This window comes from Hemibagrus wyckioides, linkage group LG29 (genome assembly GCF_019097595.1).
Source record: "Hemibagrus wyckioides isolate EC202008001 linkage group LG29, SWU_Hwy_1.0, whole genome shotgun sequence".
Lineage (NCBI taxonomy): Eukaryota > Metazoa > Chordata > Actinopteri > Siluriformes > Bagridae > Hemibagrus > Hemibagrus wyckioides.
The window spans coordinates 6255772-6277306 of record NC_080738.1 but is presented as its reverse complement, the minus strand read 5'-3'; the positions used below and the strand labels follow the sequence as shown (position 1 = coordinate 6277306).

The following is a 21535-nucleotide window of genomic DNA, read 5'->3' as shown; positions in this document are numbered from 1 at the left end:
AATACTTTTTTACTTTTTTTTTTTTTTTTTTTTTTTTTACTTACGTACATTTGGATACAAGTACTTTTGTACTTTAACTCAAGTAGAAGTTCTAATTGAGGACTTCTACTTTTACCTGAGTAACATTTTTCTACTTCACTTCACACAGAGACACAGCCTGTCAGTCACTTCCATACAGAGACGCAGTAGTTTCAGGTTTTAGTGAGTCTTTTATAGATTGAAGATGCTTCAACGTTCTTCTGAGCAAGAGGACATGGTGACAGTTATCTATGAGACTGCAGACACTGTTAGAGGTCACGACCCCGACACAGAGAAAGAAAATGATGATGCAGACAGACGCCTAGAAGAACAACACACAGGTACAAAATGTTAAAGTTTACCTGGCCAAAAATGTTCCATAATGTAGAGAAGCAGTAATTTAAGCTTTTATAGGTTAAAGTGAGTAAAGATGACGGTGGATATCGCTAAGAATGTAGACATAGTGAGAGGAACACAAAGAAGGAAATGAGTAACTTCTCTTTACTCAGCTTTTTGAGCCTTGCTTGTCTTTCTGTTTACAAAACCAGATCAACGTTGTGTTACGCTGCTATCTGCCTGTGTTTTGAGCCCAGCCATGGACAATCAACTGCTCATTATAAAATTTGCACAAATTTCTGCATTTTTATATATAGATTATACTGGTGAGTTTAAATTGCCTCTTTTTAAACATCATTTACCAGTGCCTAATCCAATATAAATTACTGAACTGCTTTGTAGTCTTTATTAAAAAGCCTTTTTTCATCACACAATAGATCACTAGGTCAAGGACTAGTCGTATTGAGAAAAAAACAAATTATATTATAGCCATAAACTGTAAGCAAATGCCTCAGCTGATACCACTGGTACCATTATGCTTTTATTACGTTATTACATAAACATAGAATTTGTTAATTGGCATAGTTAACAAAATTTCTACTTCTGGTCTTCTGTCATGTGTTCCTAACTGTCTGTGCACTTTCATGGTTTTGTGGGTGTCACTTAATGCAAACAAGCTGTGTCAGGAACACTGGTGATCAACATACACACATGAGTATGAAGAAAGTGTTTCACATGCTTGTGTTTTTCTAAAAACTGCAATCTGATTCAAAAACAGCCTAAAGCTCCGCCCGTCACTGCCTGCATATAGTGAAAAGGGAGGAGTTTCATAATGATGGCTGGATAGAGTTACTGAGATGTTTTCCAGCTCACTGTTTAGATTAAACTGTAAATATTAGCTCCAAGTATCGAGATAATGATACATGTGTTCGTGTCCATTTACCTGTAGGAGGAGACACTGCACCAAGGTCTTTCTACATGAGAAGGTGTTGCAGACTGACTGCAGTGTGTGTGGTGCTGCTACTCTGTGTTCTCCTGTTGGCTGCCATCACAGTGATTCTACAGTGATGCCACAGTGACAATTCTACATCCTGTATATAGAAAACAACCAGCTCCAGACCAGTTACAACAACCTGACTAAAGAGAGAAACCAGTTACAGAAAAAGAGAGACGGATACCAGAAGACACTCTGTAATTCAAGTAAGTAGCTAATTTTTTAATACCCTAAGTGGAAATCCATGTATCATCTTGAATCTGGGGAATAATGATTTAAACTCACATCCTCTTGTGTCCCTTCAAGATCTTAGATTGAGGAGAATCTCCTTAATATTGCTAACACTTTACACTACTGTCCCTTAACTCATAGGTAACTATGCAAGAAGTGAGAAAGAATGAATGAATAGTTCATCATTAACACTAAGTTACTAGCACAATCTACCAGTTAATTACTAACAAATAAGTGGCTAATGAGCCTTAAGAGTTCTCCGAATTCTCTTGGAGGACTAATAGCTGACTAAAGGCTGATTTGTAATAATGGCTGATTGAATGTTTTTCTCATATTCTATAGCCCATGTGGAGAAACAGAAATAATGACTATACAAAAACAACAACAACAACAACAATAATAATATAATAATAATGATAAATAATAATAATAATAATAATAATAATAATAATAATAATAATAATAATAATAATAATAATAATAATTATTATTATTATTATTATTATTATTATTATTATTTATAATGACCTGCTGATCATAAACAGAGGAACAGGTGAGAGAGAGAAAGAGAGAGAGAGACAGAGAAAGAGAGAGAGAGAGAGAGAGATTAAAGCCTTTTTTATTTTGCTGTTATTTAAAGGCATTCATTGGTAAACAGCTGGGTAAGTTTGACACTTGGATTGGCCCACTGTTGGGCCTTTGAGCAAAGCCCTTAATCCTCTCTGCTCCAGGGGTGCTGCATCATGGCTGACCCTGCGCCCTGACCCCAACCTCCAAGGATGGAATATGGGAAGAAAGAATTTCACTGTGCTGTAATGTATATGTGACAAATAAAGGATAATATTCTTCTTCTGAATAAAAATAGGCCCCCCCCAACACTGTACAGAAGTTCCAAAGTACAACAAAAAATATAAAAAACAATAATAAAATACGAAATATTACAGTGTAAAAATTCAACTACCTCAATACTAACGTTTAAACCTTAAAGAACATCACTGCATATTGTGGATGAGTTTTGGTTCATTGTACAACTTTAGAAAACCATTCACTTTTGTTGTAGGGCCAGCAGCTTTCCAGAAGCCTTAAGGGCTGTGATTTTATCTTCAATAGCTGGATCGTCCTGAATGGCAGCAGCACATTGTGTGGCAAATGCACTGATTGTAATATGACTGTTGTGGTTTTTAAGCAGTTCCTGATACTTGACAGGTGCAGCGAAGAACAGCACTGCGACTGGAGCAATGACTACCACTGTGTTCCGGTCCACCCCAACACGTTTGAAAGCAGGTGACGTGGTCTCTCTTCTACTGAAGTGGTGAAGAATTTTTTATCGGATCACCACCTGCTGTGGGTTTTGAACTGTAATTCAGAGAAAATAGAATTAGTGTTAGTATTTGCTTTTATTATTCCCACACCCGACTTTGACTTACATTGTTTCAATCTATAGTATGATACATTCCACAAACATCTGTTTAGAAAGAGAGCAGACCACCCCAGTTACACCCAGACAATATCAGAACATACCAACATTAAATGCTTAAATTAAGCCCATGAATAAGGTTCCTATTATACAGAGTTGTGCTGGTTTATCTAACCAGAAATATTTCTCATCAGGGTAGTTTATATAGTTTTCTGTAACCTCTACTGTGAAGTACTTGGAAGCTTATAAAGCTATTATGTAATGCTTAAAATTAGCATTCTAACCTCTCTTACATGTCTTTGCTTCAATATTCTTTGACTTCCTCTCATACTTTTTTCCCTTTTCCCTTGCTTTTTGTCCTCTTCTTCTTTCTGTTCCCCTCTGATGAGTATGTCTTAGAGGAGGAGTCAAACATAGTATCTGAGGATGATTCATCTGAGCTGTCACTAAAGGAATCTGAAGACAAGGGAGTTGTCTGGACGGACCCTGTGTCCCCTCCTTTAACAGCTGTTGAATAGATACAAATACATGCATAAGACCCAAAGCTAGTGGCACATGGCACATAGGAACACAAAGTTAAACTGACATAAGTTCACTGTACTATAATTTCAATACATTTTGTCTGTAGGGAGACTTACCTGATGCCAGTTGCTCTTTTACATAGTCTCTCTCTTTGCTCAGCTCATCAATCTTCTCCTTTTGCCACTCTACTTTGAGCTTACACATCTCCCAATTACACAGTCCCAACTCATGGGATTTTCTTTTGTCGGCCAGCTGTGCCGTGGGGGCCATGGACACACCTGGTTGAAAGTAATTGTAGAAATTATTCAATAGATTTAGAACGTTCTGTTAACTTTACTGTTGTCTAACAAACTCTCACCCTGCCTGCCCCTGTATATTACACAAAGAGAAAAAAAAAAGTCTCCTCTTGACAGCTAGGCTTCGGCCAGCCTGAGGATGCATACAGTGTAGCGCGTCACAGAGCTCCAACCCCCCTGTGGGTCCCCAGAATCAAGACCTCTAGCAAGCCGCTAGCTTGCAAGCCATCATCCATAACGTGTGCCAGTAAAACAAGAAACAAACTCACCACAAGTGCCACTGATGGACGTTTCATCTAACAAAAGCAATGCTTTGTAAATGATTAATAAAGTATGTACTCATGCTTAAATAATGCTAACTAGTGTGCAGTCATTATAAAGTGTTACCATTTTCTCCACTGTTCTCTGTCGGTAAATGGAGGTGTTTCAGTTTTCACTACAGTTTTTATGTTATGTCTAATAAGAAGAAAAGCTGGGAGGACAGCAGAAAGGACTGCAGGGACAAAGGAGCAGACCTGCTGATCATAAACAGCAAAGAGGAACAGGTGAGAAAGAAGAGGGGGAGAGACAGACAGAGAGAGAGAGAGAGACTAGAGCCTTTTTTATTCTTCTGTCATTTAAAGGAGTTAATCAGTAAACAATTGGGCAATTTTGACGCTTGGATTGGTTTGAGTATCATAGAAAAAGAGGAAGAGTGGAAATGGGTGGACAGTAAACCACTGACCACTGCATAAGAAAATATTTCCCTGTTTTTAATTTGCAATAAAACTGAAATCATATTAATAATGTTTACCTGCTTGAAAAGCTACAAAGATTTTTCCTTATTGTAATTGCATGTTTTGTATTGTTCCACTGTGAATTTCAGTTAACAGAGGCTGAGAGCACTCAGTTGAATGTGTGGAATTGAATGAAATTGAATCTTATCTGAGTCCAATTCTGATTCTCTTAGTTGCAGGTATTGGGATTGTAACGTCTGGGTGCCCCCACCCCGTGCAGGGTGCGAACCTAGACCTCCATGGTGGTTGCATGTGCCGGCATGCCATGTAGAAAGACCTTGGTGCAGGATTCAATGAAGTACTCCTTTATTAACATAAACACAAGACATGGGGCAGACTAACCTAACACTAGACATGACATTAACAAAATCGAAACGGAAATCTAAAACCTAAACATAATCCTTAGCAAAAACAAGAACATGACATAACCAGATACAGGACAAAACCACGGAGCAGATGAACAATGACCGACAAGGACAGGAACACAAGGATACCTATTTATAGGGCTAGACATTAAGGTAAATGGGGAACAGGTGATACAACAGGAAGAAGAACAATAGGAAAGGCATGACACAAAATACACATGAAGTATGCTGTAAATGCAGTAAATTTGTAGATCATGATGATGGACATAGTATAATTGAAATAATTTTATTTTAAGTCCATCTTAGTGTCTCTGACTCAATCACAGATGTATTTTATCTTATTGCTTTTGGACTGATGTGACTGTAAATGAGTTCATTCCTAGTTTGCTGGTAATTCTCCCATCATAGATCTTTTTTTTCCCTTGATTTATTTATCATCATTAGAATTATTCATGTTAAAAACCACATTTAAATAAATCTGTACAGAGCACTTCTAAGTCATTTTTCTGTTGTAAAGAATAGAACAGTGCTGTTATACAAAAATACTCATGACATGGTGATGTTAAGCAGCCTGGTGCTCCGAAGGTGATACGTTTCCTATAATAGCAGGTAATTGACTGGCTTCATGTGTTTTGGAGGAATCATGTCCCACCCTAGCTCATTTTTTCTTGGTATCTGTCAGGTTGAAAATAAGTCACGCACTGGCTTTTTTTGTAAGATGGTCTGAAGGACAGTGGAAGGGATTAGATCCAGTGGGCACATGGTAGGATTACAAGACTGAATGAATATCAGAATGTCTTCTGCTGTTATGGTTGAGAGATGCAATAATGAAGGAGGAGGGGAGTCCTGGATGTGTGATGGATGGATGGATGGATGGATGGATAGATGGATAGATGGATAGATACTTTATTCATCCCAAAGGGAAATTCACAGTTTCCAGCAGTATCCACAAACACAATGTAATGTAATGTAGGCATAGTTCAGGTGGAAGTGAAGGTCTGGCAGATTTTCTTAGTCTTCTCATTGTAAAAGTTGGCAAAGTCTTCAGCAGTCAGGAGGGATAGAGCAGGTAGAGCTGGGGGGTTGAGTAGTGAAGAGAAGATGTTGTGGAGCTTACGAGGCTCATGTGCAGAAGCTTCAAGCTTTTCCTTGTAGAAGCTAGTGTTGGCAGAAGTCACATTTGAAGAGAATTTGTATAGAGGCTAGATCTGTGTCGAGTTCTGATTTCTTCCACTTCCTCTCGGCTGATCGTAGTTCTCTCTGATTGCTGAACAACACATCTGACAGCCAAGGAGGAGGAAGAAGTCTTCTTGGGTTTAGTGGACAGAGGGCAGAAAAAGTCCACGATTGAGGAAAGAGAGTTGAGAAAAGTGTCTGAGGCTGAGTACAATGGTAGGGAGGAAAAGGATTCAGGGTCAGAAAGATGTGTGCAGGAGGCTACAATGGAAGGGGAGATAGAGTGGAGGTTTCGACAGGTCAGAGAGAGATGGTGGAAGTTATTTGTAGGTAGGATAGGGAGAGTGATAGTGAAGGATACCAAGTGATGATCAGCCATTGTTAGTTAAAATATATTTTATTCAGTTTGTACCTCTGACTACTCCAGTTATCCAATCAAAGCACAGGAAATTGCTGATGTAATCGTATGCCTGCTAGATGGCCCCAGTGACGCCAACTCAAAATCTGATTGGTTAATGTAACAATTTCATTGCCACTTATTTTAAGCTCCTGCACTATTGATTCTGAAGGCCTTACGTAACACATGATGTCAGCCACTGGCTGAAATATGATTGGATAAATATTCTTATCATAAATATACACTAATGGAGGCAGTACAACCAACAGAAAAGTTATTAAATGTAGAGAATAGACTATTGGGAATAATTAAATACACATTCATGGAAAAATATATTAAAAGGCAATATTCAGATCACTGCTGATGGCCCACCACTGCATAACTTGGTAGTCTAGTAGTTCTGCCTCTTTCAGAAACACAAACAGTTAGTGGTTTAAGTTTTAGAAGTTAAAGTTTTCTGCTTAAAAGCTGGAAAAAACATTGTGGTAATGTAAAGTTTTAGTTTTACGTTCATATTTGTAACACCCAATGTGTAAATTTAATTTGAAATAAACATTTAATTTAAATATAAAATAAAATTTTTTAAAATGTGGTGTTTTTATCCGATTAATCGAAACAATAATCGCCCGATTATTCGATTATGAAAATCGTTAGTTACAGCCCTAGATTTAATAATAAGAGCCAGAAGCGGCACAGGAATGTTATTCATTTGGGCTACTGATTAACAACTTCCTTAAACATGATTAACAACTTCCTAATAAAATTAGGACTTCCCTATTAAACAAAGTCTTAAAAGGCAAAATGCATCATCATTATCTTCACAGTCTGCGGTGCAACAGACAGAACACATTCTTGATATTTTCTAGAGATGTCTGAGAGCACTTCTGTGTATGTGAACTACCCTGAGCATGGGGTAGAGCGCGTACGGACTGTGGCAGAAAGTGTGGGTGCTTCTCAGATCAATAACACGCAGAGGATGCGAAAAACTCCAAGAAGAGGTAATGATCATGATAATGATATCTTTAGTATTCAAATATTTAAAATGGTAATAATAATAATAATTATTATTAATAATAATAAATGACCGCACATCTGCAGCTCCATCACTCAGAGATATCACTGTGTGGAAGCAGGACGGCAGAGCAGGTAGCATCCAAAAAAACAACAGTCCATAGCTGATTCCTTCCAGCATTCATACCCAACTGGTTCCAAGAGATGATATATAATAATATAATAATATATAATATATAATAATTATATATATATACATATATATATATATATATATATATATATATATATATATATATATATATGTATATATATATATATATAGAGTGACTTCTGTGCCGGTACCAAGCCCAGATAAATAGAGAGGGTTGCGTCAGGAAGGGCATCCGGCGTAAAACATTTAAAATTTAACTATGCGAATCGTCAGTATTCTAAATTTCATACCGGATCGGTCGAGGCCCGGGTTAACAACGACCGCCATCGGCGCAGTTGACCTACAGGGCGCTGGTGGAAATTGGGCTACTGTTGGTCGAAGAAGTAGAGGAGGAAGGAGAGTGCGTAGACAGAGAGAGAAGAGGACAGGTAAGAGTGTAGGACTGAGAATAGGAACTCTGAATGTTGGTACTATGACAGGGAAAGGTAGAGAACTGGCTGATATGATGGAGAGAAGGAAGGTGGATATACTGTGTGTACAGGAGACCAGGTGGAAGGGTAGCAAGGCTCGTAGTATAGGAGCAGGATTCAAGCTGATTTATTATGGTGTGGATAGTAAGAGAAATGGGGTAGGTGTGGTCCTGAAGGAGGAGTTTGTGAGGAATGTTCTGGAGGTGATGAGAGTGTCAGACAGGGTGATGAGTCTGAAGTTAGAGGTTGAAGGGGTGATGTTGAATGTTCTTAGTGGTTATGCCCCACAGGTAGGTTGTGAGTTAGAGGAGAAAGAGAGATTCTGGAGTGAATTAGATGAGGTGATAGAGAGTATTTCAACAAGTGAGAGAGTGGTGATAGGAGCAGATTTTAATGGACATGTTGGTGAGGGGAACACAGGTGATGAGGAGGTGGTGGGCAAGTTTGGAGTTAAGGAAAGGAACCTTGAAGGACAGATGGTAGTGGACTTTGCTAAGAGGATGGGCATGGCTGTGGTTAACACTTATTTTCAGAAGAGGGAGGAGCATAGAGTGACTTACAAGAGTGGAGGTAGGAGCACACAGGTAGACTACATCCTATGTAGAAGAGGCAAGCTGAAAGAGATTAGTTACTGTAAAGTGGTAGTGGGAGAGAGTGTAGCCAGACAGCATAGGATGGTGGTGTGTAGGATGACTTTGATGGTCAAAGATAGAGATAGAGAAGAAAACCAAGTGGTGGAAGCTGAAAAAGGAGGAATGTTGTGAGGAGTTTAGACAGAAGTTGAAGCAGGCTCTGGGTGGTCAGGTAGTGCTGCCAGATGACTGGGAAACTACAGCAGAAGTGATCAGGGAGGCAGGAAGAAAGGTGCTGGGTGTGTCATCTGGAAGGAGGAAAGAAGATAAGGAGACTTGGTGGTGGAATGAGGAAGTTCAGGATAGTATTCAAAGGAAGAGGTTAGCCAAGAAGAAGTGGGACATGGACAGGACTGAAGAGAATAGACAGGAATACAAGAAGTTACAGCGCAGAGTGAAGAGGGAGGTGTCTAAGGCCAATCAGAAGGCGTATGATGAGTTGTACACTAGGTTAGACACTAGAGAAGGAGAGAAGGACTTGTACAGGTTAGCTAGACAGAGGGATCAAGATGGGAAGGATGTGCGGCAAGTTATTAAGGATATTAAGGATAGAGATGGAAAAGTGCTCACAAGTGAAGAGAGTGTACTGAGGAGATGGAAGGAGTACTTTGAAGAGCTGATGAATGAGGAAAATGAGAGGGAAAAAAGAGTAGAAGGGGTGAACTCTGTGGAACAGAAAGTAGATAAGATAAAGTTATGATAGATAAGGATGAAGTCAGGAAGGCTTTGAAGAGGATGAAAAGTGGAAAGGCAGTTGGTCCTGACGACATCCCGGTGGAGGTCTGGAAGTGTCTAGGAGAGGCAGCAGTGGAGTTTTTAACTAGTCTGTTTAACAGGGTTTTAGAGAGTGAGAAGATGCCTGAGGAATGAAGAATAAGTGTATTAGTGCCGATCTTTAAGAATAAGGGTGACGTGCAGAGTTGCGGCAACTATAGTGGGATAAAGTTGATGAGCCATACAATGAAACTATGGGAAAGAGTAGTGGAAGCAAGGTTAAGGAAGGTAGTGGAAATTTGTGAGCAGCAGTATGGCTTCATGCCCAGAAAGAGCACAACAGATGCAATTTTTGCTCTGAGAATGTTGATGGAGAAGTATAGGAATGGTCAGAGAGAGTTGCACTGTAGACTTGGAGAAAGCATATGACAGGGTGCCAAGAGAAGAGCTGTGGTACTGTATGAAAAAGTCAGGAGTAGCAGAGAAGTATGTCAGAGTGGTGCAGGACATGTATGAGAGGAGCAGGACAGTGGTGAGGTGGTGTAGGGCAGACAGAGGAGTTCAAAGTGGAGGTGGGACTGCATCAGGGATCGGCTCTGAGCCCCTTCCTGTTTGCTATGGTGATGGACCAGTTGTCAGAGGAGGTCAGACAGGAGTCTCCTTGGAAAAAGATGTTTGCAGATGACATTGTGATCTGTAGTGAGAGCAGGGAGCAGGTGGAGGAAAACCTGGAGAGGTGGAGGTTTGCGCTGGAGAGAAGAAGAGAAGAGGAATGAAAGTCAGTCGTAGTAAGACTGAGTACATGTGTGTGAATGACAGGGAGGGCAGTGGAACAGTAAGATCACAGGGTGAAGAGGTGAAGAAGGTACAGGAGTTTAAGTACTTGGGGTCAACAGTCCAGAGTAATGGAAAGTGTGGTAAAGAGGTAAAGAAGTGAGTGCAGGCAGGTTGGAATGGGTGGAAAAAGGTGTCGGGAGTTCTGCGTGATAGAAACATTTCATCGAGAATCAAGGGGAAGGTGTACAGGACAGTGGTGAGACCAGCCATGCTATATGGTTTAGAGACAGTATCACTGAGACAGAGACAGGAATCAGAGCTGGAGGTTGAGCAGTGGTGGCTCAAGTGGTTAAGGCTCTGGGCTGTTGACCGGAAGGTCAGGGGTTCAAGCCCCAGCACCGCCAAGTTGCCACTGTTAGGCCCTTGAGCAAGGCCCTTAACTCTCTTTGCTCCAGGGGTGCTGTATCATGGCTGACCCTGCACTCTGACCCCAACCTCCAAGGATGGGATATGTGAAGAAAGAATTTCACTGTGCTGTAATGTATATGTGACAAATAAAGGCTGTTTCATTTCATTTCATTTTCATTTAGGTAGCAGAGCTGAAGATGTTGAGGTTCTCTTTGGGAGTGACAAGGTTGGACAGGATTAGGAACGAGTACATCAGAGGGACGGCTCATGTCGGACGTTTGGGGGACAAAGTTAGGGAGGCCAGATTAAGATGGTTTGGACATGTCCAGAGGAGGGAGAGTGAGTATATTGGTAGGAGAATGTTGGACCTGGAGCTGCCAGGCAGGAGGAAAAGAGGGAGGCCAAAGAGGAGGTATATGGATGTAATAAATGCGGATATGAAGCTAGTGGGTGTAAGTGTTGAGGATGCAGAAGATAGGGATAGGTGGAGAGAGATGATTCACTGTGGCGACCCCTGAAGGGAAAAGCCGAAAGAAGAAGATATATATATAAAATCATTGCTAAAGATTTGCAGCCGTTTTCTGTGATCGGTGATGTGGGCTTTTGGCAACTTATAAAAGTGCTCAAACCGCATTACACACAACCGACACATGCTTTTTTCCCGAAAAACGCGCAAAAAATCGAAACTGAATTAGCTAAAGCACAAAGTCTTTCTCTAATAACAGATAGTTGGACCTCGCGGCTAACAGACAGTTATCTCACCCTTACTGTTTATTACATAGCGGATTGGGGAAAAAAGAGCACCATACTCCATACCCATCTCCTGTAATAAAGTCATACAAGCGCTAATTTTTATATCTCACTATTTTCAATTTTCACTATTTTAAGTTGATTTTTGCATTTAAGTAAAATAAAGATAATTGCAACTAAAACCAGTTTTTTTCTTCTTAACATACTTACTGTTCTTGTCAACAATAATGGAAAAAACCCTTTAATTTGCTAAGCCATCTGAACCGAACCGAAAACCGTGGTTAAAAATCACAGTACGTATTGAACCGTGGGTTGACTGTATTGTTGCATCCCTACTATACACTATATTATATTGTTTATAAATACCTCATAGCACCCTGACATTTTTCCTAAGTGTTTTATTTCTTCATGTATTACTCCTAAAATTTGATCATATTAGCCATAATAATGTAAAGTGAATAAAGTGAATAATTTAATAGTACTTAATTAAACCAAATAAAGCATATGCAATACATTTATAAATACACTATAAATAACCAGTCCTACGTGCTTTAAATATAAAAAATAGAAGTACAAAAAATATTTAGAATTTTTTTTTATTTAGTTTTTATTTTTAATGTGATTAGATGCTTTACAGTGTACGGTCAAGTAATAAGGGGAAATACAAAATAATTTTTTTTTAAAAAGTGACAAGCAATCCTTATAATACAAAGACTAAAAGATGGTTAAGATAAGATAGGAAGAAGTGGGTTATGAGGAAGCAGAACTCAGTGGTTTTAACTGTTCTTAAGGGGAAGTCTAGGTCTAAATTTTAATCCCAGATAATTAATGTATTGTTTAACTGCAACTACAGATCATGTGTCTTTGTGTTTATTACATTCTAGGACTCAATGCTAAACGGAGGACATTTTACAGCCTGACTACTCTGTTTGTGTTGCTGATGCTGATTGTCGCCACAGTGCTGGGTGTCAAATTCAACAACCTGACATCAGTAAACAAGCAGCTACAGAGCAGTTACAACAACCTGACTAGAGAGAGAGACCAGCTACAGAACAGTTACATCAACCTGACTATAGAGAAAGACCAGTTACAGACCAGTTATAACAACCTGTCTATAGAGAGAGACCAGTTACAGAAGGAGAGAGATGGATACCAGAAAACACTTCGTGATTTATGTAAATACCCGAAGTTTGTGTTCAATTTTCTGATCAACATTTAAATGCCCTCAGTGGAAATCCATGTATCTTCAATCTAGAGAATAATGATTTAAAATCTTAGAATGAGAAGAATCTCCTTAATATTGCTAACACTTTACACTACTGTCCCTTAACTAATAGATAACTATGCAAGAAGTAAGAAAAAAAGAATGAATAGTTCTTTATTAACACCAAGTTACTATTACTGTCTACTAGTTACTTTAAACAAGAAACTATCTGTTTTTAACTGTAAATTTTCTCCATTGATCTCTGTAGGTAAATGGAAGTGTTTCAGTTTCAGCTCCAGTTTTTATGCTATGTCTAATGAGAACAAGAGCTGGGAGGAGAGCAGAAAGGACTGCAGGGACAAAGGAGCAGACCTGCTGATTATAAACAGCAAAGAGGAACAGGTGAGAGAGAGAGAGAGAGAAAGGGAGGGAGGGAGAGAGAAAGAGAGAGAGAGACTAAAGTCTTTTTTTATTCTTCTGTCATTTAAAGGAGTTCATTGTTAAACAGCTGGGCAATTTTGATGCTTGGATTGGTCTGAGTGACAGAGATATAGAAGGAGAGTGGAAATGGGTGGACGGCACACCACTGACCACAGAGTAAGAAAATATTTCCCTGTTTTTAATGTGCAATACAAATGAAATAATCTTAATAATGTTTTCCTGCACATTATTAAGCTTGAAAAGATTTTTCCCTATTGTATTTTTTTTTATATTGTTCCAATGTGAATTTCAGTAAACAGGGGCTGAGAGGATTCAATTAAATGTGTGGAATTGAAGGAAATTCATTCTTATCTGAGTCTGATTCTGATTCTCTTGGTTGCAGGTACTGGGATAAAGATGAACCAAATAATGTAGGTGATGAGGACTGTGCTGCGATTTACGCTTCATCTGAGACTGTCTGGAATGACAGGAAATGTTCTGATGTATTACCATGGATCTGTGAGAAACTTGTTTTTAATGATGTGTATCATTTTAAATGAAAAGTGCTTATACATAAATTGAGCTAAATATAAACATCAATGACAATATTTGTAGGATGACTGTGTTTCAGTGTCTGCTTTTGTTTTATCTGTAATCACTTACTGATACAAAGTGGACAGAGACTGTTTATGTTTTTTTTCTTTATCTAAATAATAGATTTCTTTTTTTTGTATTTTTTTTCTGATGCTAATGTAATGTAAATTTGTAGCTCATGATGATGGAAGCAGTATAATTGAAATAATTTAAGTAATTTAGGTATTTTGAGTCCATCTCAGTTTCTCTGACTCTTTTAACTCTGATAAACTTGCACTCAGGCACCCATGTATATTGTATTGCTTCTGGAGTGATGTGAAATGACTATAAAGGGGTTTGTTCCTGGTTTGCAGGTCATTTTCTGGTCAATGTCTTTTCTTTGTTATTGGATTTATTCATTATCAGTAAAATTCATTCTAAAAACCAACATTTAAATAAATCTGTATAAAGCACTGCAGAGTATTTTTGTTTTTGGAAAGAATAAAACAATGCTGTAATACAAAAACAATCATGATGTTTTGGTGCCATGAAACCTGGCGCAAAGCAGAGTTACCCCTCTGAAGGTGATTAGTTTCCTTTAACAGCATGTGATTGGCAGGCTTTATGTGTTTTGGAGGAAGCAAGATTAAAATTGAGCAAAAATCTAAATAAAGTAGTTTCCTACATTTCAGGCAGCAAACGTTTAATCAGCAGGAGTAATGTCTGTGTCAGTGGAGACATATAAGCATTACTGGCTAAATTTATCAGGTGATCATGCAATTGTGATCTTCAATGTGGAGATATAATATATTCATAGGTCAAATTACAACCTACAGAAACAGATCGAGATAAGCCTCTCACTCACTGAGTGAAATAGACTTAGCTAGCCAGAGCTTTTTGATGCTTTACAGTATAAAAGCTGTGCATCCAACTTTGAATGTCATGTCGATATTCAGCACCAAATCTTTGTTGTGTTAATTTAAGTGCCATATAGTCTATAGATAAATCTCAGGGTATTTTAAAAAAGGGCAAATTTGCTAGCAATGTGTGTGTGAATTCACGTAAGATAGCTAGCTAATGGAGTGGCCAAGTCAGCTAATTTAGCCAGCTAATAATACCTTTCTTCATGTACTGTTGATGGAAGTGGTGTTTTTCTTCAACAGAGCTTACATTTACATGTACATTTCTGGCATTTAACAGAGGTCCTTATCCAGACTTACAAAAGTGCTCTAAAGTCTCTATCAATGAATACATTAAGACTGGCATTGGTGTTTTGAATCTGATGCGTGCAGCTATCAGAAGCCATTGGAGGGGTAGAGCTGTGGGGTGGTGTGTGAGAACTTATGCAGGATGAAAACATGTCTTGGGACGAATTGATTCATATTTTGGGATGAATTGCACTTAGAGGTAGACCTGCCAGTAGAGAGTTGCAGTAGTCCAGTATCGAAATGGCAAGAGAATAAACAAGCACCTGAGCACCCTGTGTGGATAAGAATGGCCGAATCCTTCTGATGTTGTACAGTAATATTGGAAGAAAAGTACAGATGATTGTTCATTGTTACACAAAGGTTGAGAGCAGTGGCCGAAGGGGAGATCAGAGTTGTTCAAAGATATCACAATATCTTGGCCCTGGGATGAATCACTTAGGATGACCAGCAATGGGTGGGTTCCTCCCTGAGCCTGGTTCCTCTAAAGGTTTCTTCCTCATATCATCTCAGGGAATTTTTCCTTGCCACCGTCGACACAGGCTTGCTCATCAGGCTTGCTCTAATTGTAATCCCAGCTCATTTGTGTACTTTTTTAAATACAAATAATGTGTCTCTGTGTTTATTACATTCTAGGACTCAATGCTAAATGGAGGACATTTTACAGCCTGACTACTCTGTTTCTGCTACTGATGCTGATTGTCTCCACAGTGCTGGGTGTCAAATTCAACAACCTGATATCAGAAAATAAGAAGCTACAGACCAGCCTCAAGAACCTGACTAGAGCAAGAGACCAGTTACAGACCAGTTACAACAACCTGACTAGAGAGAGAGACCAGTTACAGACCAGTTACAACAACCTGACTAGAGAGAGAGACCAGTTACAGACCAGTTACAACAACCTGACTAGAGAGAGAGACCAGTTACAGACCAGTTACAACAACCTGACTAGAGAGAGAGACTAGTTACAGACCAGTTACAGCAACCTGACTAGAGAGAGAGACCAGTTACAGAAGAAGTTAGCAGAAACAGGTAAAAAGAAAATACTTAAAATCCTCACTCAGTATTTTTAAATAGGGGCTTTTGACACATGGAATATTTCCCTGGGTGATTGTAAACTCCTGGTAAAGAGAATCCTGGGATATGTAGTTTGAGATTTCAAATCCTGCTCATACTTTACTCTGGGTTAAAAAATAATCCAGGATCTTCATGATCTGAAGTTTCACATTGTACATTTCTAAACTCTGGATTAACCTTCTTCTAATTTACATAATAGTGTAATCGACCACCATGATTGGATAATTCCCGCGCATAACCACTTAAAATAAAGGCTCGTCTGATACTTTCACATCAATGAGAAAAGAAGGACAGGACACGTGCTGGTCAATTTCTAACAAAATCAGAACAAAAATAATAATAATTATAAGCACACAAAAAAACCAACAAATAAAAAAGTAAATTAAATAAAAATTTAATAATTAAAATTCACAGTTTTGGGCACACCCTTGCAAACCCTTTATGATGTGCTGTTTTTGGAAACGAATTAACTTCAGTTACTTCTCTTCCTACCACTTCATCTTCATCTTTGATTATTTTCCAGTAAAAACAGCATTTTACTTGCTGGAACATCTCCCTCTGTGTTCCCAGATGCACTCTACTTTTTACTACCTCTCTACTGCAATGAAGACCTGGTATGAGAGCAGTCAGGACTGCATAAACAGAAGAGCAGACCTGGTGATAATAAACAGCAGAGAGGAAGAGGTGAGGAAGAGGAGAGAGAGCAAAAGACAAAGAGCTCACATGAGAGACAGAGAGAGAGAGAGAGAGAGAGAGATGTATTTATATAGTATATTGTGCTGTCCTTTGCAGGAGTTCATCTCTTTACAGCTTGGCCGCAGTCGGGCTTGGATTGGTCTGAATGACAGAGAGAACGAAGGGGTGTGGAAATGGGTGGACGGTACACCACTGACCACTGCGTAAGAAACTGAGATGAATTATGTACTGTAGTTTGACCCGGTCTGGTTTAACTGTTTTTAAAGCATGAAATTTAAAATCACCCAAATCTGTATTACCATTTTTCTGTGGGGGAGCCGAATAATTTTTTAGATGAGGATTGTGCTGAGATCTTGGGTGGTCTAGAAAAGAAAGGCTGGAATGATTCACCATGTTCTACTAAATACTACTGGATCTGTGAGAAAAGTGTGTTTTAGTAGTAAGAGTAATTGAGTCTATTAAAATGGTGCTCACAGACTTATGGAGCTACATTTACTTAGCATCCTGTACCACTCTCTAATTTGCTAACCTGCGTAAGTATATATTGTTCATTAAATACAATTCGCAGTAGTCTCTTATCAGGCGACACCTTTCCCTCTTGACTCAAATGGAGACCACTGCTTATTATGGAACTGTTTTTATAATCATAGTCAATGTCAGATAGACAGACAGACAAATAATTAAATAATGTTGTGTGCTCTCAGTATGTTCAGTATGTTCAGTATGTTCATAATAAGGTTAATTTCACATGTTCCATTGAGTGTGAAAAAGAACTGAGTGTGTTGTATATTGCAGTGACATTTTCATTGTAGAAAGCTTCATCCACTTCACACAAAGCTTTAAGTTAATTCATGACTTTATCTGTTGACAGTTCCATCTTCAAGACTTCTGTGGCGTCTTTATTAATTTTAGATTGACCTTCTACAGATATTTGAGCGTACTGACTTCTTAAAACATACTATTTATGTGATATGCTGTGTTTACATCAAGTTCTGCATACTGATGTATGTATTCTTTTTTTTGTACTACCTTCTCACTATGACCTAAACATGAACTAAAACATTATATAAGTATATTAGTTATATGTAATATGATGCCTCCATTTACTTATTGAACTGAGCTATCGGTCAAGGTGATGACGACTGACTCTATATCCACAATTCTAATTATGAAAATTCTATTCACACATTTTAATATATGTAATCTCTTCATTTTTAATTCACGCTGACATCCACTTCACCCCAGCAGTTTCTATAAAAGAAATGTTCCTGTTTTGTTTGTGGTCTGATTTATTTCCTCATTTTATTCATCACTGTGTAGTTTCCTCTCTGCTCAGAAATGATTGCATATGTGAACCCATTGTTTCCATCTTTGGTTTCAGTCCTGGTGTTTTGTATCTTGGTGTATCCTTAAGAAAAAAAACATGAAAAACACATGCACTTTTGTCCAACCAATTATTTATATTACAAAACTTCTAAATATTCAATTTTTTTAGAGCAAGAGAAAATTGTTTGGCTTTTCATTCATTAATATAATTATTCAGTGGTTGAAATTCAGCTTTGCTAAAATTTTTATTATTAAATAACTTCTGTGGCAGTCCACTTTGGCACAATGGGCTATACATTGGATGATACAACAGTGCAAATAGGTTCTGAGAACTAAGCAAACTTTGCATGAAGTGCAAATAACAATTTACAAGCCTTATTAAATATAAACGGTGTATTACTTTAGTCTCTAACTAATACCCACCATCCATCTCACAATAATGATTTCCCTATTCCACAGACTTCCCCATTTCAGAGCACTACATTGTTAAAAGTGTGTAACTGATGCCTACACAATCAGTGTGCCAGATTGTATTGCACAGAAGACCAGATACACTCTAATACTATTTTACTGAGAAAAAAAAATAGATCAGATATGTCACAGGTTCTTGAATATATAAGCTACACTGAGGAGAGAGGAGAGCGTGTCGAGAGGGTGGTGGAAATCTATGAGAGTGCAGACACTGTTCGAGGTCACAATCCTAAAACAAAGACAGAGGATTTCAACACGAAGACTCAACACACAGGTAAAAAAAGAAACAAATTAAAGTTGAATTGGTTAATGAAGGAGATGGGGAAAAATCAAACATTTTATTTCAAAGTAATACATTCTTGTCTATCTTGAAGACTATTGAAGATAATCTAAATTTTATTAGTTAATACCATTGAATGTTTTTCTTTCAGTATATTTCTTGATGAATACGTTTGATTGCAGGGACACACACATTCCCTGAGAACCCAGACATCGTCAGGGAACAGAAATGCACTCATGAGCTGGAGGACACGAGTGGAAATCAAATTCAAACGCAAAACATATTAAACCCTCATATTTCTTATGTATTTTTAGGTGGTTATTTGTCTTAAAGCTGTGATCTGAAAGGGCTCCTTGAGAAAAAAATAGGTTGCAGATTGAAAGAAAATGTCAGTCATGGATAACAAAATAGAGCAAAGAAGGGCATCCTTTAGTTCCATGTGATCAGAACGTCTACAACAGAGCTGTTGAGTTCTTGATTCTGATTGGTCAGAAGGTATTCAATCATTTTCTATAACAAGAGATTTGAATTAATTTCAGGCTGTAATTCAAATTGCATGTTCATCATAATGTGCTCATTTTAATAAGGTATTGTTTCTATAGCAACATCTTGGGCTTTTAATTAAAATTAATTAATTAAAATCTTAATAATCTCAATGTGTAATGTACAGAATTATTCAAAATCTCTCTGTGTGTCCAAAATCTCTCTGTGTGTCCTAGGAGACGACAAGAAGGTGAGCAGGTGTTACACAGTGACTGCAGTGTGTGTGATGCTGCTGCTGTTTGTTCTCCTGCTGGCTGCCATCACAGTGCTGTGGATCAAATTCAACATCCTGAATACAGAAAACAACCAGCTCCAGACCAGTTACAACAACCTGACTATAGAGAGAGACCAGTTACAGTCCAGTTACAACAACCTGTCTATAGAGAGAGACCATTTACAGAAGGAGAGAGACGGATACCAGAAGACACTTTGTGATTCATGCAAGTAGCTGAATTATGTGTTACATTTTCTGCTCAAAGTTAAAAGCCCTCAGTGGAAACTCACATGTCCCTCCAAGATCTTAGAGTGAGGAGAATCGCCTTAATAATAATAATAATAATAATAATAATAATAATAATAATAATAATAATAATAATAATAATAATCACACAAGAAGATGTGTTTTTTATCTGTAAACTTTATTAATCTCTGTAGGTAAAATGAGGTGGGTCACTTTTAATTCCAGTTTTATGGCATGTCTAATGAGAAGAAGAGCTGGAAGGAGAAAGGATTTGTTTTTATCTGTAAATTTTCTCCACTGATCTCTATAGATAAATGGACGTGTTTCAGTTCCAGCTCCAGTTTTTATGGCATGTCTAATGAGAACAAAAATTGGAGAGAGAGCAGAAAGGACTGCAGGGACAAAGGAGCAGACTTGCTGATCATAAACAGCACAGAGGAACAGGTGAGAGAGAGAGAGAGAGAGAGAGAGAGAGAGAGACAAAAAGAGAGTGAGACTAATGCATTTTTATTTTGCTGTCATTTAAAGGAGTTCATTGTTAAACAACTGGGCAATTTTGAGGCATGGATTGGTCTGAGTGACAAAGATGTAGAAGGAGAGTGGAAATGGGTGAACAATAGAACTCTGACCACTAAGTAAGAAAATATTTCCCTGCTTTTATATCTTATTATACTTTTTATGTGAATTTCAGTAAACAGAGGCTGAGAGGAATCAGTTAAATGTGTGGAATTGAAAGAAATTGAATCTGATCTGAGTCTAATTCTGATTCTCTTTGTTTAAGGTACTGGGCTGAAGGGGAACCAAATAATGATGGTGAAGAGGACTGTGCTGTGATTTATGCTTCATCTAAGACTGTCTGGAATGACAGGCAATGTTCGGTTCAATTACCGTGGATCTGTGAGAAACCTGTTTTGTAATGATGTGTCCCAGTTTAAATGAAAAGTGCTTATATATAAATTGAGCTAAATCTAGACAAAGTAAAAGATAATATTTCAGTGATAATTGTGTTTCAGTGTCTGCTCTTGTTTTCTCTGTAATCATTCACTGATACAAATTGCACAAAGTCTGTTTATGTTTTTTTTTCATTATCTCAGAGATGTATTGTATATTTCTTGTGATTCTGATGCAGTAAATTTCTAGATTTCTAGATGGAAGCAGTATAATAAAAATAATTGAATTTAAAGTCCATCTCAGTGTCTCTGTTAATTTAGCATAAACTTGAGCTCAATCAAATGTTGTATTATAACTTATTGCTTTATTGCTTCTGGAGTGATGTGAAATGATGTGTGAATAATAACTATAAAGGGGTTCAATCCTGGTTTGCAGGTAATTTTCTAGTCAGAGATCTTTTTTCCTTGATTTTTTCATTATCAGTAAAATTATCCATGTTAAAAACAAATATTTTAATAAATTTGTATAGAGCACGGCAGGATCATTGTTCAGTTGTAAAGAATAAAATATTGCTTTTATGGGTAAATACTCATGACGTGGTGTTGATATGCAGCCGGGTGCAAAGCAGAATTACTCTTACCCCGCTGAAGGTGATTAGTTTTCAATAACAGCAGAATTATTTCTTAATTCATGTTGAATCCACTTTGCCCCAGCAGTTTCTATAAAAGAAATATGCCTGTTTCGTTTGAGGTCTGGTTTATTTCCTCATTTTATTCATCAATTATTGTTTCCATGAGCCCATTGTTTTCATCTTTGGTTTCTGGTGTTTTGTATCTTGATGTATTTTTCTAGAATAAGAGAAAATTGTTTTGGCTTTTTGTTATCTTATATTGTTCAGTGGTTGAAGTTCAGCTTTCCTAAAAGTTTTGATTTCTAAGTAGCTTC

General features: G+C 37.9%; 2 protein-coding genes across 2 annotated transcripts; both read left to right on the top strand.

The window, feature by feature from the left end:
* Positions 1 to 7346: 7346 nt before the first annotated feature.
* LOC131349240 (CD209 antigen-like protein A) lies at positions 7347 to 14042 on the top strand. Its single transcript, XM_058384768.1, has 5 exons — positions 7347 to 7526; positions 12329 to 12619; positions 12917 to 13050; positions 13139 to 13245; positions 13472 to 14042. The coding sequence occupies exons 1-5, from the start codon at positions 7397 to 7399 to the stop codon at positions 13626 to 13628; spliced, it is 819 nt and encodes a 272-aa protein (XP_058240751.1). The 5' UTR covers positions 7347 to 7396; the 3' UTR covers positions 13629 to 14042.
* A 4402-nt stretch (positions 14043 to 18444) lies between these two features.
* Positions 18445 to 20995, top strand: LOC131349246 (hepatic lectin-like). The gene is made up of 5 exons (XM_058384776.1): positions 18445 to 18690; positions 19416 to 19679; positions 20010 to 20143; positions 20228 to 20334; positions 20481 to 20995. The coding sequence occupies exons 1-5, from the start codon at positions 18540 to 18542 to the stop codon at positions 20614 to 20616; spliced, it is 792 nt and encodes a 263-aa protein (XP_058240759.1). The 5' UTR covers positions 18445 to 18539; the 3' UTR covers positions 20617 to 20995.
* Positions 20996 to 21535: the final 540 nt, after the last annotated feature.

Coding starts and splice junctions, on each gene's coding strand:
- LOC131349240 (XM_058384768.1), top strand. CDS start 7,397: ATGTCTGAGAGCACTTCTGTGTATGTGAACTACCCTGAGCATGGGGTA. Junction 13,051..13,138: donor TAAACAGCAAAGAGGAACAG/GTGAGAGAGAGA, acceptor TGTCATTTAAAG/GAGTTCATTGTTAAACAGCT. Junction 13,246..13,471: donor GGCACACCACTGACCACAGA/GTAAGAAAATAT, acceptor TCTTGGTTGCAG/GTACTGGGATAAAGATGAAC.
- LOC131349246 (XM_058384776.1), top strand. CDS start 18,540: ATGTCACAGGTTCTTGAATATATAAGCTACACTGAGGAGAGAGGAGAG. Junction 18,691..19,415: donor CACGAAGACTCAACACACAG/GTAAAAAAAGAA, acceptor TGTGTGTCCTAG/GAGACGACAAGAAGGTGAGC. Junction 19,680..20,009: donor GAAGACACTTTGTGATTCAT/GCAAGTAGCTGA, acceptor TGATCTCTATAG/ATAAATGGACGTGTTTCAGT.